The 17,810-nt window shown below is 38.1% G+C and overlaps 1 protein-coding gene across 2 annotated transcripts in view; it reads right to left on the bottom strand.

The window, feature by feature from the left end:
• ep300a (EP300 lysine acetyltransferase a) overlaps window positions 1-17,810 on the bottom strand; it is a 31,004-nt gene that overhangs the window by 5,780 nt on the left and 7,414 nt on the right. The window contains exons 3-30 of one of the 2 annotated variants that reach the window (XM_089122062.1): window positions 16,617-16,793; window positions 16,195-16,516; window positions 15,964-16,077; window positions 15,551-15,757; window positions 15,075-15,180; window positions 14,769-14,900; window positions 14,454-14,571; window positions 14,201-14,342; window positions 12,197-12,274; window positions 11,396-11,484; window positions 10,507-10,659; window positions 9,852-10,265; window positions 9,184-9,414; window positions 7,293-7,461; window positions 5,981-6,099; window positions 5,144-5,383; window positions 4,739-4,827; window positions 3,346-3,456; window positions 2,511-2,567; window positions 2,349-2,426; window positions 2,182-2,249; window positions 1,922-2,072; window positions 1,567-1,713; window positions 1,357-1,470; window positions 1,075-1,240; window positions 688-855; window positions 444-605; window positions 8-289 (exon numbers count right to left, since the gene is read on the bottom strand). In XM_089122062.1, coding sequence (XP_088978188.1) covers window positions 8-289; window positions 444-605; window positions 688-855; window positions 1,075-1,240; window positions 1,357-1,470; window positions 1,567-1,713; window positions 1,922-2,072; window positions 2,182-2,249; window positions 2,349-2,426; window positions 2,511-2,567; window positions 3,346-3,456; window positions 4,739-4,827; window positions 5,144-5,383; window positions 5,981-6,099; window positions 7,293-7,461; window positions 9,184-9,414; window positions 9,852-10,265; window positions 10,507-10,659; window positions 11,396-11,484; window positions 12,197-12,274; window positions 14,201-14,342; window positions 14,454-14,571; window positions 14,769-14,900; window positions 15,075-15,180; window positions 15,551-15,757; window positions 15,964-16,077; window positions 16,195-16,516; window positions 16,617-16,793 — 4,404 coding nt within the window. The remainder of the gene's footprint in view (window positions 1-7; window positions 290-443; window positions 606-687; window positions 856-1,074; window positions 1,241-1,356; window positions 1,471-1,566; window positions 1,714-1,921; window positions 2,073-2,181; window positions 2,250-2,348; window positions 2,427-2,510; window positions 2,568-3,345; window positions 3,457-4,738; window positions 4,828-5,143; window positions 5,384-5,980; window positions 6,100-7,292; window positions 7,462-9,183; window positions 9,415-9,851; window positions 10,266-10,506; window positions 10,660-11,395; window positions 11,485-12,196; window positions 12,275-14,200; window positions 14,343-14,453; window positions 14,572-14,768; window positions 14,901-15,074; window positions 15,181-15,550; window positions 15,758-15,963; window positions 16,078-16,194; window positions 16,517-16,616; window positions 16,794-17,810) is intronic. The other variant, XM_089122063.1, reaches the window with a different exon arrangement.

Raw genomic sequence — 17,810 nt, 5'->3', positions numbered from 1 at the left:
TCCTCACCTCACACACAGTGCAATGGAAGCGAGTTTCAACATGGTGCTTGCACACATTGCAGGTATACACAAAGCGGTCCTGGCTCTGGTTGTGCAGTTCAACCAGCATGCACATAGTGCTCCATTTGGAGCGCCGCATTGAAGAAAACTCCAGGTGTTTATCCCGTGCAAGTGTTAGGAAGGCATCACGACCATCCATCAAATCACACGCCATCAAAGGATCCGTGTCAACAATGGGTAGGAGAGCATTGGAATTGGGTGCTGCAATCAGCCGGATAACAAAGAACACCTTGGAAAAAAAATGTTGGATTAAAAAAAAAAAAAAAAATGTATGAAATATGTTGAACAAAGTACAAAAGATCCCGATTAGGATGCCACCACACTTAACAAACGCTAAATGTTTGACCATCAAAGCTGAAATCAGGCATTAGTCTTCTTCATACCTCTTTGTGCTTTTCCATTGTGGCATAGAGTTTCTGTGAAAGGTCATTGGACACATTTGGCATCCCCGGCTTCTTTTTGTTGGCTCGGCTTAAACTGCTCTTGTTCTTGCTTGTCTTCTTGTTGTTCTTTTTCTTGGCATTTTTGCTGTCACCTTTTGTTGTCTGAAGAAACAGAGAAGTTTTGTTGTGTGAAAGAACTTTTAGAAAGTAACAAAACCTCAAGACTAATAGCTTAAAGACTAACATCAACACTCTCATTGGACGTGCTGTTCTCCTCCCTCTTCCTTTCCTCCTCTTCTTGCTCCAGTTCTTTTATACTCTCTTCAAGCACATTGGGCCAAAAATCACCCTCAAAATAGGGCAGTTCTTTGGCGCTGGTGAGACGATCCTCTGTTGCCTGTTTGAAGATGTCCTGTAAAAAAAAAAATATTTTTTAAAATAATGTATATATATATATATATATATATATATATTAGTACATATGTATTGTATGTATTATATATATATATATATATATATATACACACACACACACACACACCCATACTGAAAAAATATACCGGAACTTTTTTTTTTTCAACTTTTCAAATGTTTTTTCAATGTTTACAAGAACACAATGTTTAAATTGTACCTTATAGTCATGCACGATGCGCTCTGCTACCGCTTTATCCAGCATCTTTTTATACCACTCCTGCAACCGCTTGGGCTTGGGTATCTTCTGGTCTGCAGGGTGACAATGGAAGATGTAATCATCTCCTTCACTAGGAGGGCAAGCCCAGATGTGTCCTGTGGTAAACCTAAGAAAAACAAAATCCAAAATGTTTTAATTCAAAATTTCACAAAGCAAAAATAGTGAACATCTATTAAAGTAAAAATACTGCTGAAACAGTAGGACAGGGGAGGATCATCTTACCCTTGTTTTTTGACATACTCCAGATACCCTATAAGAATCTCATGGTACACGCCTGTTCTCAGACAGCGTGGCTGAAAGAAGTGGACACTGTCCAGGTAGGATATGTAAACTCGTCTAGATGATTGAGGATAAGAAAGGAAAAAAAGTTTAGCAGGAAATAAAAACAGTCCCATCAAATAATAATAATAAGAGCAATTACATATGTCTGACCTTTGATTAGGGGGTGGACAATCTGAGCCATACTCTTGCACGTGCATCCCAAAAAAGCAGACATCAACACCATCAACATCCTCAAATGCAAATAAAGCTTTCGTTCTGTATGGGAAAGACTCTGACATCTCTCCACTATCGACAAACCTGTAAAAAAGGAATCCAAGTAGACAAATAAGCAATGCTAAAAGTCTGCATGGGAGGTATATTACATTATTAATCAGAGTAAACAAATAAAGGTTCACAGGAAGAATATAAAATTACAAAATGTGTATTAAAGTAACTATTTTTGAAATGTCCAACAGATAAATGTGTTGTATTAAACCAATGTCTGTTCATAATCATCCTGTCTGACCTAGACTTCATGCCTGGTTTGACTTCCACCACTTTGTCCGAGACATGAACAACACGAACAGTCACTTCACCAGACTCTGGGTGATTATGTCGCTTCAGAAAGTCATTAACCCGTGTTTCCAAGTACATGCCTAGTTTGGTCTGTGGAAGCCCTGAGGAAAAGAAAAAAGAAAAGAAAAAAAAAAGCTGTTTAATTATCAGTGAGAAGAAAATACATGGAGAAAATTGAAGTTAATAAAACACTGAAATGGAACCACATACTTTTAGCAGCATATTTATTCTCTTTACGGGTCTTGTTAGACTTCTTCAGACAACCATCACATACAAAGCTAAATGAGGGAAAAGAGAAAAAGGTAGGACACATGTTGGTGTTAGAAACACCTTTCAAAATCCACAGTCAGTATTCAATTTCAGTTCAGAAAACTCACCCTAATGGCCATATAGTGTCATGGTGTAAAACACAGATCTGATGCATCTTCCGACCACAATCCATACATTCCACAAATCTGCAGAGAGAGAAAAAAAAAAGTATTAATCCTGATAATTTTGCTGAGATCAAAAAACTTTAAATAAAGTTTATATGGACTTACAGCTCAGGGTCGAGTGTGTCATTTTTCTTCTTTTCAAACTGATCCTTGTTGATCGATCTAGAAATATATGCATATTGTAGCACAATTAAAACAAGACACGACTATGTATGCAATATGAAAAATCTCAAAGGGTGCATCAATAACAAGTTTAAGACTACTTGTTGACTGAATTAATTTCCATTAAAGTTATTACATTAAAAGTTATTACCCCTTTACATGGCAATTCACAAACATTTTCGGTGTTCAGACCGCAATCGGATGGCACTTTACTACATAATGCATTCTGAGTCCCTATCATTTACACCTGATTTTTATGGTTTGGATGGATACAACCCCATTCTAGGGGGGGCAAGGGACAGATTCTGGACACATTCAATGGATTAAATGCTTGTCCTTTTTTACTTGTGTAGTTGAATGCAGATAATAAGTTACTTTAAAAATTAAAATGACCCGTCACGGTCAATTTAAAATTTTCAATTTCAATTTTCAATTTCTATAAATTTTTTGTCAATCAGTAATATTTTTTAACTCTAGGTATTTTTAAAGTGACATTTTTTGCCTTCCTAAAATGTACTACTTTTGTTAAACAGTTTGTAGATAACAGAAAATTCAACAGAAACCTCTGATGTTATATGTAAGAGTTGTTCTTTTATAACGGATAAGTGCAGTAGGACCTCTATACAATCAAACGTAATATGGGTGGGGGTCTTGTTACTGCAAACACTAGACAGATTAGACAAACTTGTTTTCTTGTTATACAGCTGAAAAGAAAAAAAAAAGATCATGCTGTAATAAAACACTAATTAAAAATGGTGTGAAATGGTGAGACACTTACGTTTGAGGTTGGGATGGGTCATCTCCCAAGGACACAGTCTCCCCCTGGATCTCATTGAAACACTTTTCGCAGAAGTGGTACCTGTCAGCAAGAAGCCCATATTTTGGTGAACTACACCATGCGCCAACACCACAGCCAATCACAGAGAGGCAACGCGGAGGTAGCCACCAATCAGTGCAGGACAAGGCAGGGCAGGCAGGCCAAAGGGGGAGCGCAGGACAGGGTCATCGCCAGAGGAGCCAATCATGATGCAGGATTTTTGAGCAGGGGTTTTGAGCAGGGAGGGGTTTAGGTGCAGATGATTGGTCAGATGAAAGCAGGCGATAGCAGACAACAAATGGCAAAGTACAGAGAAGAGGACAAGGGTTGACAAAGAAAAACATTAGACAAGACAGAAATGAATGGATAAGGAGGGAGACAATAACAGACAAGCAGAAAGCCAAAGCAAAGCACAGATTAGCATTTACATGTATAATGAGAAAACCATTATAGCAAAACTGGAGCAGAATCAGTTGCGAAGGGTGTTGTGACTTATGGACACATGAGCACAATAAACAAGAACAAAAAGACCGTAGCAACAATGTCAAGCAAACAGGCATTTTAAAGGTGCTCTTTCAAAAGATAAGTATTACTCCTTTTAAGTCATGGTTACACTGATCAGTGTCAAGTCGTACATATTGTAAAATTCATGACAAAGTGGTCATATCATAAAATATACAACTCTTTCACATACAATTTTTCTAGGTACTATGAAGACACATTACCTTATGACTAACCACGTTTAGGTCAACCAGCCCAAACAGGCCATTTAATTTAAAGGATCACAAAAAGAGTGAAATTTACTATTTTTGATTCAAGAAACGTTGACAAATTTTAAGTGGAGTAAACAATATATATAACAATAATATTTGTGTATGAAATTTTGTTCAAACATTAATATCCTTTGTCAATCACATGCTTGTTTAAGTGATAAACTGCACTACTTAGGGTTGTTTTCAGAGATGGTAACAGGCTACACAATGATTGCACTGGTGCTGCAGAGGTTGAAAATTTTGTAACACGGATGTTTTATGCTATGTGCGCAAAAAAAAAAAAAAAAACTGTTTGTTACAGCCCTGATGATCCCCATTAAAACATTTTAGGAGCACACTTTAAAATGCCAGGTCTTTTTACACACATAGGATTTTACAATGCAAAGGACTGATTGGTGGAAAAGGTGGGATAAGAAGACACTCTTATCAACCGTGGTGCAAGTCACTTCACTTTATGTGGCCAGGTACAACGGAAAAACAGCTGTTTCACATGCATATGTAATAAATACTAATTTCACGGGTCGTTCAAATATATATGCTTGCGTGTCCGTTGATGTTGGCCTCAGTCGTAAGTTCCTTACCTGTTCTGATAACTAAAGTAAGCAGCATCTCGTGGTATAGTGCATAGCTGCTTCCCATAGCAGCACAGAGTTTGGGGGGAAAACTCAAACTGTGAGAGAAAACAAAAAAACATCTGGTGAACATGATGAAAATGCAGAGAACACAGTGAAAATAAAGAGAACACTGACAAATACCTGTATTTGTAAAAACAGAGCATAGAGCAAGTAAATATTGATATGAAAGACCTGAAGTTGATTTGACACAAAATCCCATATTATGACAAACTCTTTGGATGAGAAAGCTAATTTGATTAGCTCAACGCCTATGGTATATAAAGCATTAAGGAAAATACTTATTTATAAAACAGGCATCATGTTAGAACGACGATTTAATGTGTGCAAACACTCTTGCACCCTCTTTTTTACCTTTCTCCCACAACAGTAGCCAAGGCTCTGCATGACAGGGTCGATCTCCTGCTCAAACACTTCCGCCAGCTTAGAGCAGTACTTGTAGACTCGGGATGTCTTGCGGTTATACAGCCAGGCGTTGTTAAACATGAGCCAGATGTCATCCACATACTGCCACGGTTCTTGATACTGGCCCGTGTCGAGCTTCCGTTTTATAGTAGACAAGTCCATAGGATTCTTCACAATGTCAAAATAGTCCTGTGATTTGCCATAAGTGACAACGTTAAATAGCAGTTCAGTAGAATCGTACATTTACATAAATAAGAGAATGACCTTAACATTTAGAAAATGTATTGATATCCGAAAAATTATGAACATTCAATATATAAACACTACCATTCAAAAGTTTGGGAGGAAAGTAATAAAATAAATTAATACTTTTATTCAGCAAGGACACATTAAACATTGATTATGTTACGAAATATTTCTATTTCAAAATATTTGTAAATGTTGTTATTTGGAATTATTAAGAAACGTTTTATTGAGCACTGAATCAGTATATTAGAATGATTTCAGAAGGATCAAGTGACACTGAAAACTTGTGTGCTTTGCCGTCATCAGAATAAATTGGATTTGAAAATTTATGTAAAAACTAAATTAAAATTATAATAATGTGACAATATTACTGTTTTTGTTGTATTTTTGATCAAATGAATGCAGCCTTAGTGAGCATAAGAGACCTTTAAAACATTTGTAACTCTTTTGAATGGTAGTGTATAATATTAGTACGGTTTTGTACATTTAACCAAAAACAGCATTATATTAAGGTGGCTATGCACCAGAAAGCACACGTACTGGTATTCCCAGCACTAAAGGGTCCACAGGCTGGCGGAAGGGCAGAGACTCGGGGTCCTGGCGATAAAGAGACTCCAGTGTGGGCATCAGGGCCTGTCTCAGCTCTTCTGGTTTAAAAACTAATGAAAAAGCAAGCAAGACACACAGAATTGTTACATAAATTCTTAAATTATTTGAAAAAACACACTTTAAAGGGTTAGTTCACCCAAAAATGAAAATTTTGTCATTAATGACTCACCCTCATGCCGTTCCAAGAACACAGTTTAAGATATTTAAGATTAAGTCTGAGATCTTTCTGTCCCTCCATTGAAAATGTATGTACGATATAATGGACTACTTTGATTTCCTTTTTGGACTAGGACATGCGACATCATTGGGTTAGTTAGAACTTTTTGAAGCATCGAAAAATATATTTGTCCAAAATAACGAAAACTACGACTTTATTCAGCACTGTATTATCCGGTTCTGTTGTCAATCCGCGTTCAGTGACACGAATGACATGAGAAGCTGCTGACAGGTTATCTGGTGCGTCCATGTATTTGGGTTCAAATTAATATGACTGGGCCAAAAAAATGCAAGTCTTCTTCTTTTTTGAAACAAAAGATTGTTTCGTTTACAGCGTACTTCTCCCTCAGACTGTAAATGGAGCTCAGATGCACTGATAACATGTCAGCAGCGTCACTTAACGCGGCTTGACAAAAGAACCGGAAGAGTATACAATGCTGAATAAAGTATGCTGAATAAAAAAAAAAATTTGGACCCACTGATGTCACATGGACTACTTTGATGATGTCTGTATTCCTTTCTGGACAAGGACAGTATATCATACATACATTTTCAATGGAGGGACAGAAAGCTCTCTAAATCTAAAATATCTTAAACTATGTTCCGAAGATGAACGGACTTGGGTCGACATGAGGGTGAGTCATTAATAACATAATTTTCTCTTTTGGGAGAAATAACCCTTTAAGCTACTCAGTGAAATCTAGAGGTACCTAACCTGTGGCACACAAGAAAATATTTCAACTGGCAAAAAAAATAAAAAACAATTCTCTAGATAAACATTTGCCCCGTTTGACATTTCAGTCATTGGTGATGGCTAAAATGTAAGCACAAGCCTCAAATTACAAAGTCATCTGTAGTCAAACAGACAGCAAAACGTATCCATTAATGTGTGAGATTCATTAAATATGTTGTTAAATTGTTGCCTATTATATTTTTATTCTACAGTATAATCACCAAGGAACCAACAGTTGGTTTGTACTGAAGTCAACCCTAGCAGCTAAAATACCCAAGTGGAGTCTAATCATACTTTTCTTTTTGTTGGGGACTCCCGAAGGTGAACTGTGGGTAACTGTGGACCCTGAACCCTCTTCCTCTTCTTTAGGCTCAGTCTTTATCTCTGGCTTTTTGTCCTCCCCAGCTGCAGTGGAAGATGTCTCCATTGGCACACCATCACTCAATGGCTCCTCTTTCTTTATCTGGTAAAAGAAAGCAGTCAATTCACATGGAATGATTTTAAGATCATCTACAGGGTCCAAGGATTTTTTTCTACAGTGGCTCAAATTTTAACTTGCTCCACCAAAAGAAATGTTTGTTTGACCCATGTAATGCTGTATTCTAATAAATAAGCCACCAAAAAAATGTACATACTGGTGACATTTCACAATTTGGAATTGATTCCAAATGCGATACCCCAGAAAAAACTACTAGCCTAACTAATATTAAGTTAAAATATTATTGAACAACCCTCTACGGACACACTGAAGCTTGAGTCACTGGCTAGTTCATTTTTTATTTTACTCGCCAGACTTTTTACAAGTAATGCAAATGAAACAATTCTATATAAATATAACACAAAAAGTACAGAAAAGACAAGTAAACAGTCTGTATTGAAATAAGAACAAATAATCAAACTACAAGCAATAGCAAAAATAAACACAACAGAGCACAGATACAAATAAAATAAACCGTGCTTTCCAGGTTTTTCAGAAAGATCTAACAGTAGTCAGATACAGATTACAGGCTAATTAGGTACAGCATTTAAATAAAATAATCTAAAAACACTGCATAGTCCAATTAAAATTCGGTTTCAAATAAATTAAAATATTTGAAAATAAAATAAATTAAAATAGTCCTCAAATTAAATGTAGATGAATCCTTATTAAAGTAACAAAGTTATTCAATGAATAGCAGTGACTATTTTTGCAGTGATTATTTTGTTGCTTGATTAAAATTAAAAACAGATTTCGAAGCCATTCGAAGCAGGCAGTCTTCTTGTGCTTGAATGTTTAAATTAGCGAGGATTAAAAAAAAAAATGTGCACATGATAAACTTTCATGATGACACAGCACTGAACCAATCTAGCATTGTCAACTCTTGACCATCGGGCGGTCCTTATTGTCTGCATTTAGATCTAGCGCGTCAATTCGCTGTGCGTCGCATGCGTAAAAGCCTCTCTTTCTCTCAGGTTGAGTGTGTGTGTAAGGCAAATAGACAAAGGGCAATCTCAGGCAATGAAATTATATCGGCACTAAACTTATTTTTTGCCTCTAACTCAATCACAGGTAAGTGAAATCGTACAACATACCAGCCTTTTGATAATTAAAGACATTTTTAACTTGCCTAATGTGAAATTTCGTCTTATATGCATGGGATTTACTCGCAATGTAGAGGGTTATTGAAGACAAGTGAGTATTCAGTAATAAAAAAAACAACTAAAAGCAACAGCTCATAAATACAACAGAAAAAAGATACAAGTGAAATAACCTGTGCTTTAAGATTTTCAGGTAAGTTTAACACTATTCAAGTACAGAAATTGAATAATCAAATATAAAATAACATCACAAAGTCTTCACCATTTAAATTAAAGATAGATTAATCTTTGTTAAAGCTATAAATCAAGTCAAGATCAGTGAGTGATTTTCTCTTTGTCTTTTGTTCGATTAACATTAATGACAGACAACAGCAGAAATATTAGGCTGCTGTAACTTTAAGACTAAAATGCATGGACACAATATACTGTTACACACGTTTTCTTTCTCATCTGTTTACGTTCAGTTAACAGCTTTGTTGTGTGTATTTTTCTGTTCCGTTATTGTTGAGCCCTGTTACTAATAACAACAACATGTCTGACTGTCAGATAATCAACACCATTCAGACTTTAATTCTTATTTACTGAAAATACAACCTCTGGATCTTACCTCAGGCTTTTCCTCAGATTTAATGTCTTCCTGCTTTCCAGTTCTTCCTCCCACCATGGTTTCTTCATCCTCATCCTCATCCTCCTCCTCTTCTTTCTGCTTGACCTCCACCTTGGGCTCAAAGGGGGTTGTGGAGTCTGAAGGACCGTGCTGAAATGATCCATCTGCACTGCTGACGGAGGCAGGGGTAGCAGCCTGGCCGTCCACTGGCAGAGAACCCTTATGAGACAACTGAAAAAAGAAAAGACAAAAAGGGTCAAAAAGGTAAAACATTAAGTGTTATGGCTTTAGAAGGATCCCAAATCTAAGACCACAAGTGAAAACCGCGATACAGTCTAAATAAATACGAACATCTTTGAAACCTCTCAGATTTTAAATACATTTTCAAATGCATAAGTAATTGGATTTGATCCTAAATTCCAGGGATCTCATCCCGTCAAAATTGAGGAACAAATTAGGATTTATAACAAGCAAAAAGTGACATGAAAATGTTATTTTGCATACACCAACTGAAGAGCATGTGTACAGACTTTTTGTGCTCATATATATTATATATATATATATATATATATATACACACACATCTCAGAAATGGTTGTGCGTTCACATTTAGGACCATTCTACGTGTGCATTTACAGTTTCGTCGTATATAGAGCAACAGTACTCACTGGAGTGCGGGGATGCTGGCTGGGATTTGGTGTGGAGAGGCCACTTTGAGAAACAGCGGGAGAAGGTCCTCCTAATGTCTGCTGCTGTGGTTGCATGGCATTGTCAGAACTGCTGGACGGATGTAACTGCTGCTGACTGCCGGTCGGGGGTAACTGGGGTAGACCGGGTGTATGGGGCTGGGGTGTCTGGGAGCGGGGAGTGGGTGTGGGTGTACGGCTGTGTGCTGGGGAAGGAGAATTCTGGTGGACGGGCGGGCAGTGGGGGAGGTTGATGGACTGTGTTGGGGTGGATGCCGGAGGAACCCCACTTATGCTGTTGGGACCCGAGGACCCGCTGCCTGCCCCACCAGCAGACCCAGGCTGGGCTAAAGGACTGCCGACTGGTAAAGATGATAAAGTAGGCATTTGCCCCTGCTGTCAAGTTAAAAAGAGCAAAGGAATGCATTCATGAAGCAGTTCTGAACTAATATCATATATGGTGCATTACAGCTCTAGAACGTTTAAATGACAAAAAACAACAGTTGTGTATATGCGTGTAGTAGTAACACTACTGTGTTTTCTCAAAGCAATAAGAATTCATAATTGAATGGCATTAGGATGACATTAAGAACATGATTAAGTTAATACAATTCAGAGAAAATCTATACTCTCTTACTTGAGTAATAGCGCCATCATTTCCTTGGTGTGCCATGTCAACAGATCCACCACCAAGAACAGGACTTGAGCCTTGAAACTGTCCTGGTTGCATGTACTGATTTTGCATCTGTGCAACATTTGGTTGTGGCATCCTCCCAGTGCCCATGCTTCCCTGAAACAGTCAAAACATTCAGCATTTAGACGTAATATTTTGTGCACACTTAAAGCTGCAGTCTGGCGTTTTTCCTCTTTGTCGCCATCTCTGTTCAAAATCTGCAATTGCAGTCATTCGCGGAATTATTGTTAATTGTTAATTAATTGTTTGAGGAAAGTATGAGGCTGTTAGTCGACACGCCGATGTGGATACTGGCATTCAGATTCTCAGATTATTCTTTTTGGAAGTATGACCAACATAAGACTTTTCACTGGAAAATATCATCTGAACTAGTAAGAAACATCCACTTTTTTCTGGTTCTGACATTGCAGTAAATCCCACTGATTGAATCTAACAATCGCTTATCATATCACGCAAAACTGTGCACAACGCATGTTAACAACGCATTGTGTGACTACATGTAATGTCCTTCCGATATGTATCCTTGTTTTCGCATGGGCCGGTTGCAGTCTCTTTTTTTTTTCTGTAACCACTCCAATGTCCGAACAAAGTCTTCTGCATTTTACAGTGGGTGAATCCGTTGTCACTGGTGATTGTAAGATGGTGATCGAGCTAAGGCAAGCAGATCGTTTTGAACACTGGCTCGTTATGCATTTTCTCAAATATGTATTTTGGATAATTTTTAACCCAAAAAAGCTACAGACTGCAGCTTTAAAACAATCTTCCACGGAACTACTATGGAGTAATAAATAACAAAAGTACAAAAGCTATCATTTCTAGTCACAGTAATAACCTGGTTAAGAGTCGTGTTGAGTGGAAGAGGAGGTGTAGATCTCTGGCCCATGGACTGCATTCCCATATGATTCCCAAATGGATTCATGCCTGCAAATCACAGAGCAGAAAGGAGACTTAATACATCTGTACATATATACTACCATTCAAAAAGTATTTTATGCTTACCAATGCTGAATTTGATAAAATATATATATATATATATAGTAAAACAGTAATATTGTAAAACAGGGGTCTTCAACGTTTTTCAGGGCATTGGCCTCTTAGGCAATAGAGACATGGAGCAGGAACCCCTGATACAAAATGTGTCAAATAGATCTACTTTCAGCATGTAATTGGCCATTGGTCAGCATAGCAGCATAAAAAAACAATACTTGTATTCAACGGATTATAGCTATATAGCCTTGAAAGTGTGAAAGAGCGCTCACTTTACAATCACTAAAAAGCTGTCACTCATCTCAGTTTGCAATCTCACAACTTTTCTTTGAAAATCAATAAAGTTGTCTATACACACTGCATGATTCTCTTACATCATCTCTTTGTTTTATAATGAGAGGTTTTGCGAGAGCGAACAGAACTCAGCACTTGAAAAAAAAACTGCATTTAATTAAATTTCTTTTAAAAAAAAGAAAAAATTACTGACACAAAATAAAATGTATATAATCTCAGTAAACATACAAATATGTGTGTGTGTGTGTGTGTGTGTGTGTGTGTGTGTGTGTGTGTGTGTGTGTGTGTGTGTGTGTGTGTGTGTGTGTATAAATAAATAATGTGTGCATGCGCCTATGTGAGATATACACACCAGCAGCATTCTGCATCCTGTTCATCATCTGGTTTGGACCAGCAGGCCGCACCATCGAATGATCTGAGAGAGGACCATCTACAGATAGAGGGGCAAAACAAAAAAAATAAACAAGTCTATGAAATCACTTAATCGCAGTTTTCTTTTGTTCTGTTGACATTATGTCCTATTAGGGCCGGAAAATCGAAAGGCTCGTCAGTGAAGGAGACAAAAAACTTAATTTGTCATGATGCTTTGTACTATTTTCATTTTACAAAGTTTTAACTGTATGCAGCAACACTTTAGTTGTCCTAAAACAAGAACGGGTATTGTTCAAAATTCATGTATAACTTTGATGAAATGTTTTGATCCACTTCGGTATTTTAAAGCAATACTATTTAGTTAGTTAATTTTTATTTTAGTTTTAGTTTAAATGATTAAACTGTAAGTAGCCTACTCCAGCTACTTATTACCTGAGATTATTAAATTATATTAAAGTTATTAAAACAAATATACAGATTTAACTGATATATTATTTATCATTCACATAAGGAATGCAACATGCGTCAGATAAATGTATCTAGATAAATGTTGACAGTGATTAAAGGCTATACTAAAACTACACTAAACATATTCACCCAACACCAATTTGTTTAATGCACAGATCTATTTTGAAACTTGATATTCTGTTAATCTTCCCAATTTCATGAGTGACTCACAAAATTTAGAGGTTTAAAGACGAGACTTCCTCCGTATGACGTCAAACGGAGGAGATTCAAGATTAGTCCATCTGAGCTTTCATTTTCTCAATGGAAGAGAAAGATAGCCAAAGCTCAGTTTACACAGATTGAAATTTCTAGCCACTGGGGGACCATTTACAGTCTAGGGGAACTCATATTAATGTTAAAAAAAAATTATGACAGGGGACCTTTAAGTCCAAAGGCTCACAAATTTAGAAAAATATGGATAAAATATCATGTTTACATCACATTTCTTTAGAAAGAGTGAGCATTTCTTTTAATTTTCCAAAATATTAAGTGATCTGAGGAGGTTTGAGTGATCTCTGCCATCTCCCTATAACTGTTATCCTTTCAGTCAGCTCAATAGAGAAGAAAACAGGAGTTATACGAGTTAAACAGATACAGATGCATGCGAATGAGGAAACGCAACTGACCCTGGCACGCACTAGCACACTCACCATTTACTTTTCTGTTTGAATTAGTTTTCTAAAGAATGAATGCTAATAATGTTTTGATTAGAGCCAGACCGATATCGGCCGGCCGATATTAGGCATTTTCCATAATATCGGTATCGGCAGTTATAATGGCTGATAAATGAATATTTAAAAAATAAAATAAAAATGGACGAAACACGCTTTAATCATCTCTCCTTGGCCTGTTATATTGAAAATGTATGTTTTACCATTTGCAGTATGATGTTATCTATTGCTAAATTATGGCTCATCATAGACTAGCTAACCACAAAGCAAGCTAATGCCACTATCATCCGTGGAAGACTGCTAACGTTAACATTAATGAGCTTGGAAACCACAATGAACTTTCTCTGCCTAAATAAAGTAATTATAACTAGCATATCTCTAGTTACGGTCCCTGCATTGTAAAATGTAAGTTATAATTGCGAGGAGTGAACATTTAGACATAGAGAAAAAGTATCAAACGTATCTTGTGCAGAAAAGTTTGGTTTTCTTTTACACGTGTGTGAAATCCAACAATATTTAATAAAAAAAAAATATCGGCCGATATATCGGAATATCGGATTTTAAAACCCCAAAATATTTGTATCGGTATCGGCCTTCAAAATCCTTTATCGGTCGGGCTCTAGTTTTGAGTACTAGATTTGGTTATCTAATTTGATTTTAAAAATTAAATTTTTCTTGTAATCTCCACTGGAACGGTTGACTGCTACTGGTAAGAAGGAGCTGTGATGCGTCCAACCCATAACTTATACAAATCTATGGTTTTAGCTCTACTATAGGAGGGGCACCTTTCATGGACGAGTACTCACTAGTAGGCAGTCCTGTGGGTGGCCCTGGTTGACCAATCCCAGTGGGCATCATGCCCTGCTTCTGTAACCGCGTCCTTCGCTTCTCTTCCAGTTCCTTTTGGATCTTATAGATCTTCTCTGCCAGCAGGTGATAATACTCCGCCTGAGAAGTGTGATAGTGACTTATAAACCAGTGATTATGATAAAAGACAAATCATTAACAGACATGATCAGTTCATGTCCTGTTCAGACATGAACAAGACAATGTACTCACCCTGCTGTTAGCAGACTCATACATATCCCCCTCGACTTTACGCGCATAGGCCACTAGATTCTCCATCCGCCGGTCCTTCAGTGCAGCTGGGTCTGGGGTGGGAAAAATGGCTTGGACTCTGAAGAAAGAGGACAACAGAAAGGGACACCGAAATGTTAACCATATTAATCAAAAGCCTTGGTCGGTGGTTATATTGAATAAATAACTAATTAAGTACTTGTTTTAAAGATATTCCACTATAAAAGGTGACTAATAAAAAAAAAGACAAATGATACTGCAACTTTCAGAATTTTCACAAACCAGTGTACAACTTACAGTTTGTGGACCAGGTGGTTGCGTAGATCCTGGGTTATGTCCTCATGCCAATTCTTCCTCATGCCAGCACTGGCCGCTGGGTTGGCCATAGGCATACACCCCACACCACCCACAGCATTGTCATTCATCAGACTAGTGAAAGGTGATAGAAACAAATAACGACCACTCTATGTTTGAATATAAACTTATTAAAACTGTACACGCCTGCTACAGCGGATTAGTGTTACTGTGAGATTTTAAGACTCTCTGAACGTAGAGGACAGAATGCTGATTAGTTACGCGAGGTGTACCGAAGGGTTTGTTTACCTCTGTGAGTTCATGTTCAGATGCAGCATTGTATCCTGGAGAAGGTTAGATTGCTGATTCTGAGACTGACCACCCACGGCCCCATTTACTCCCATGGAATTCGCTCCTGTAACAAGAAAGGTCATGAGAAGAGACACTTACACTACACGTCTAATAGAAAATTGGGGTTGGTGATATTTTATATTTTAAAAAGAAGTCTCTCATGCTCACTAAGGCATTATTTGATCAAAAATACAGTAAAAACTGTAATATTGTGAAATAAATAATATTACAATTTAAAATAACTGTTTATCAATTTTCAGTCTTCAGTGTCACGTGATTCTTCAGAAATAAATCTAATATTAATGATTTGATTGAAGTAATATTAATAATTGTAATATTATAAAATGTCTTAACTTTCACTTTTGATCAATGTGTCCCCCCAAAAAAGACCCCAAACTCATAGTTCAAATAAAATCTGAAACCTCTGTCATTACCCATGCTGTTCATTGCCCGTTGTGTTTGTTGGACAGGCTGAGGGGAAGCCTGGTTTCCCTGGTATGTTAGGCCCAGGGCCGCGTAAGCCCTCTCGATGGAGCTGGGGTCTATCTGCCCTTGGGTATTGAGATTGGAGGCACTGGGCGAACCACCAGTTACATTACCCAAAGAAGAACTTAACCCCACACTTGCAGTGCCTAGCAGAGCTGAAGCCATGTAAAGAAAGCAGAAATAAACCGAAAAAAGAGACAGTTACCATAGAGTCTAACTGTTGCAATGTCCAATTCTGCAACATTAAGGACAATGAAAATATTCTAATAGCCATGTTACTACAAAGCAACAAAGTACATTTCTATGTTTGTATAGATTCAAAAAATGGTGTTTCATACATCTCAACCCATCAAACACTCACTCTGTTGATTCCTCTTGTCTCCTGCATTTTTCAAAGGTAGACATACAGGGCAGTCATGCCGCGTGCAGTTCTTCCAGTGAGATATTATCTGTCTGGAAGAGGCACAGTGCGCCACTAAAAAGCAATAAAAACACAAACCCAATATTAGTAAGCGTCATGTTGTTTAAATAGGCAGAACAACAGAAACAAAAGAGTCGCGCTGTTTCAGTTCCGTGCAGTTTATACACTCACCTTGGCAAGATTTGCCAGCCTGGCAGTGCGTCATGTGGTTGAGGACGTTCTTCATGGTGCGACAGTGGGGCAGGTTACACTGCCGTACTTCCCCGTTGGCCTGATCCCTCCGCTGGCACTTGTGGGCATGGAGCAAAAGCACCAGCTGCTGCTGTATGAGTTTGCGTTTTTCAGGATCAGCCGCAGGAGGAACACCTCCCACCGCTGCTGCAGACACGGCTGATGCACCTGATCCGGGGCCGAGAGTTCCTTGGGCGTTAGGCAACATGCCGCCTGCTCCCGTGCCTCCGGCAGCGCCCGCTGGGGAGAGCTGAGTAGCCTGCTGTGGAAATCCCAATTGAACACACATTAAGATGTCTTGTGATTGCTTAAAAAAGGAAGAAGTCTAATGTCTGCATATAAGGCTCTGAACGAATACAAACCATGCCAGGTATGCCCTGCATAGGCTGGGGTTTCTTGTCAAGGTTAAACTGGGCCGGACTGTTGGACAGACCTACTTTGTTCTGGAGCTGAGGGGCCAGCCCTGCAACACCCAGACCCTGACTGGCAGGCTGACCATATGGGCCTCCATAGGGGCCTGAACCTGCATTCATCCCCATCTGCAACACACAGAGAGAGGGAGATGACAACACTTTTCCAAAAAAAGAAAAACCTGTGGATGAAAGTAGTAGATATCACACTGACAGAATTGCGGAATACAGTCATGATACAAATGGAAGTTACTGTGTGACGCAGAAGGTCACATAATTTAGCTAAATTTGAGTGAATAACTTAAGAGTAGGGCTGTAAACTTAATCTAATTGTGATATGAACTAGTCTTTGTTAATAGTAAACCGCTACTTAAATATGAAGTAGGCCTATGCATGTTGTTCGGCATGTCTTTGCTCTTGGTGTGATACTTAAGTGCACGTGACACTTGTGGCATTTTAACGTGTGCTTTCTTTCTATAGGAGGATGCTTTATATGAACTTCATCTCTGGAGCTGCTCTGAAATGTTACTTTTCAGCATTTCACCATTTCATTTGAAGAAAAAAACAACAACTATATTGTCAGATATACATAGGCCTGTCTCAATAAATCAATTAATTTTACAATAAAAAAAATTAGCTTGACAAATTTTCCGGCCGTTATCATTTCCATTTGCTCTCTCTCTCTCTCTCTCTCTGGATGACAACAGTTAGCGTAGGAGGAGTGAACTAGAGCTTAGATTCTCTGCCCGAGCCCGAACTTGAGCCGACCCGCCTGATATTTTCCGACACTATCCTCTGGCTGGGCCGGCCCCTGGATCTAGATTCTAGACCATAGACTGTAAAATTGATATTTTAGATGTAAATCTCAGAACGACAATATTATAGATTATCGCAAAAATTTCTTGGACAATTTATCGGCCAGCAAAATTTGTTATCGTGACAGGCCTACATTTGTACAAAGCAATTCAGAGGCCTTAACTACAACAACCCAACCCATCATAACAAAGGTTGGTTTAACTTGACTTTACAGTAAAATGTAACTATTGGCGCTTTTCCATTAACAGTACCAGCTCGACTCGACTCGCTTTTTGCTCCATTTCCCATTGCAGACAGTACCGCCACAAATAGTACCCGGCCGTCATAGCA

The sequence above is a fragment of the Pimephales promelas genome, chromosome 17 (assembly GCF_988280905.1).
Source record: "Pimephales promelas chromosome 17, fPimPro1.hap1.1, whole genome shotgun sequence".
NCBI classification, from domain to species: Eukaryota; Metazoa; Chordata; class Actinopteri; order Cypriniformes; family Leuciscidae; genus Pimephales; species Pimephales promelas.
This window is presented reverse-complemented; position numbering and strand designations above follow the sequence as displayed.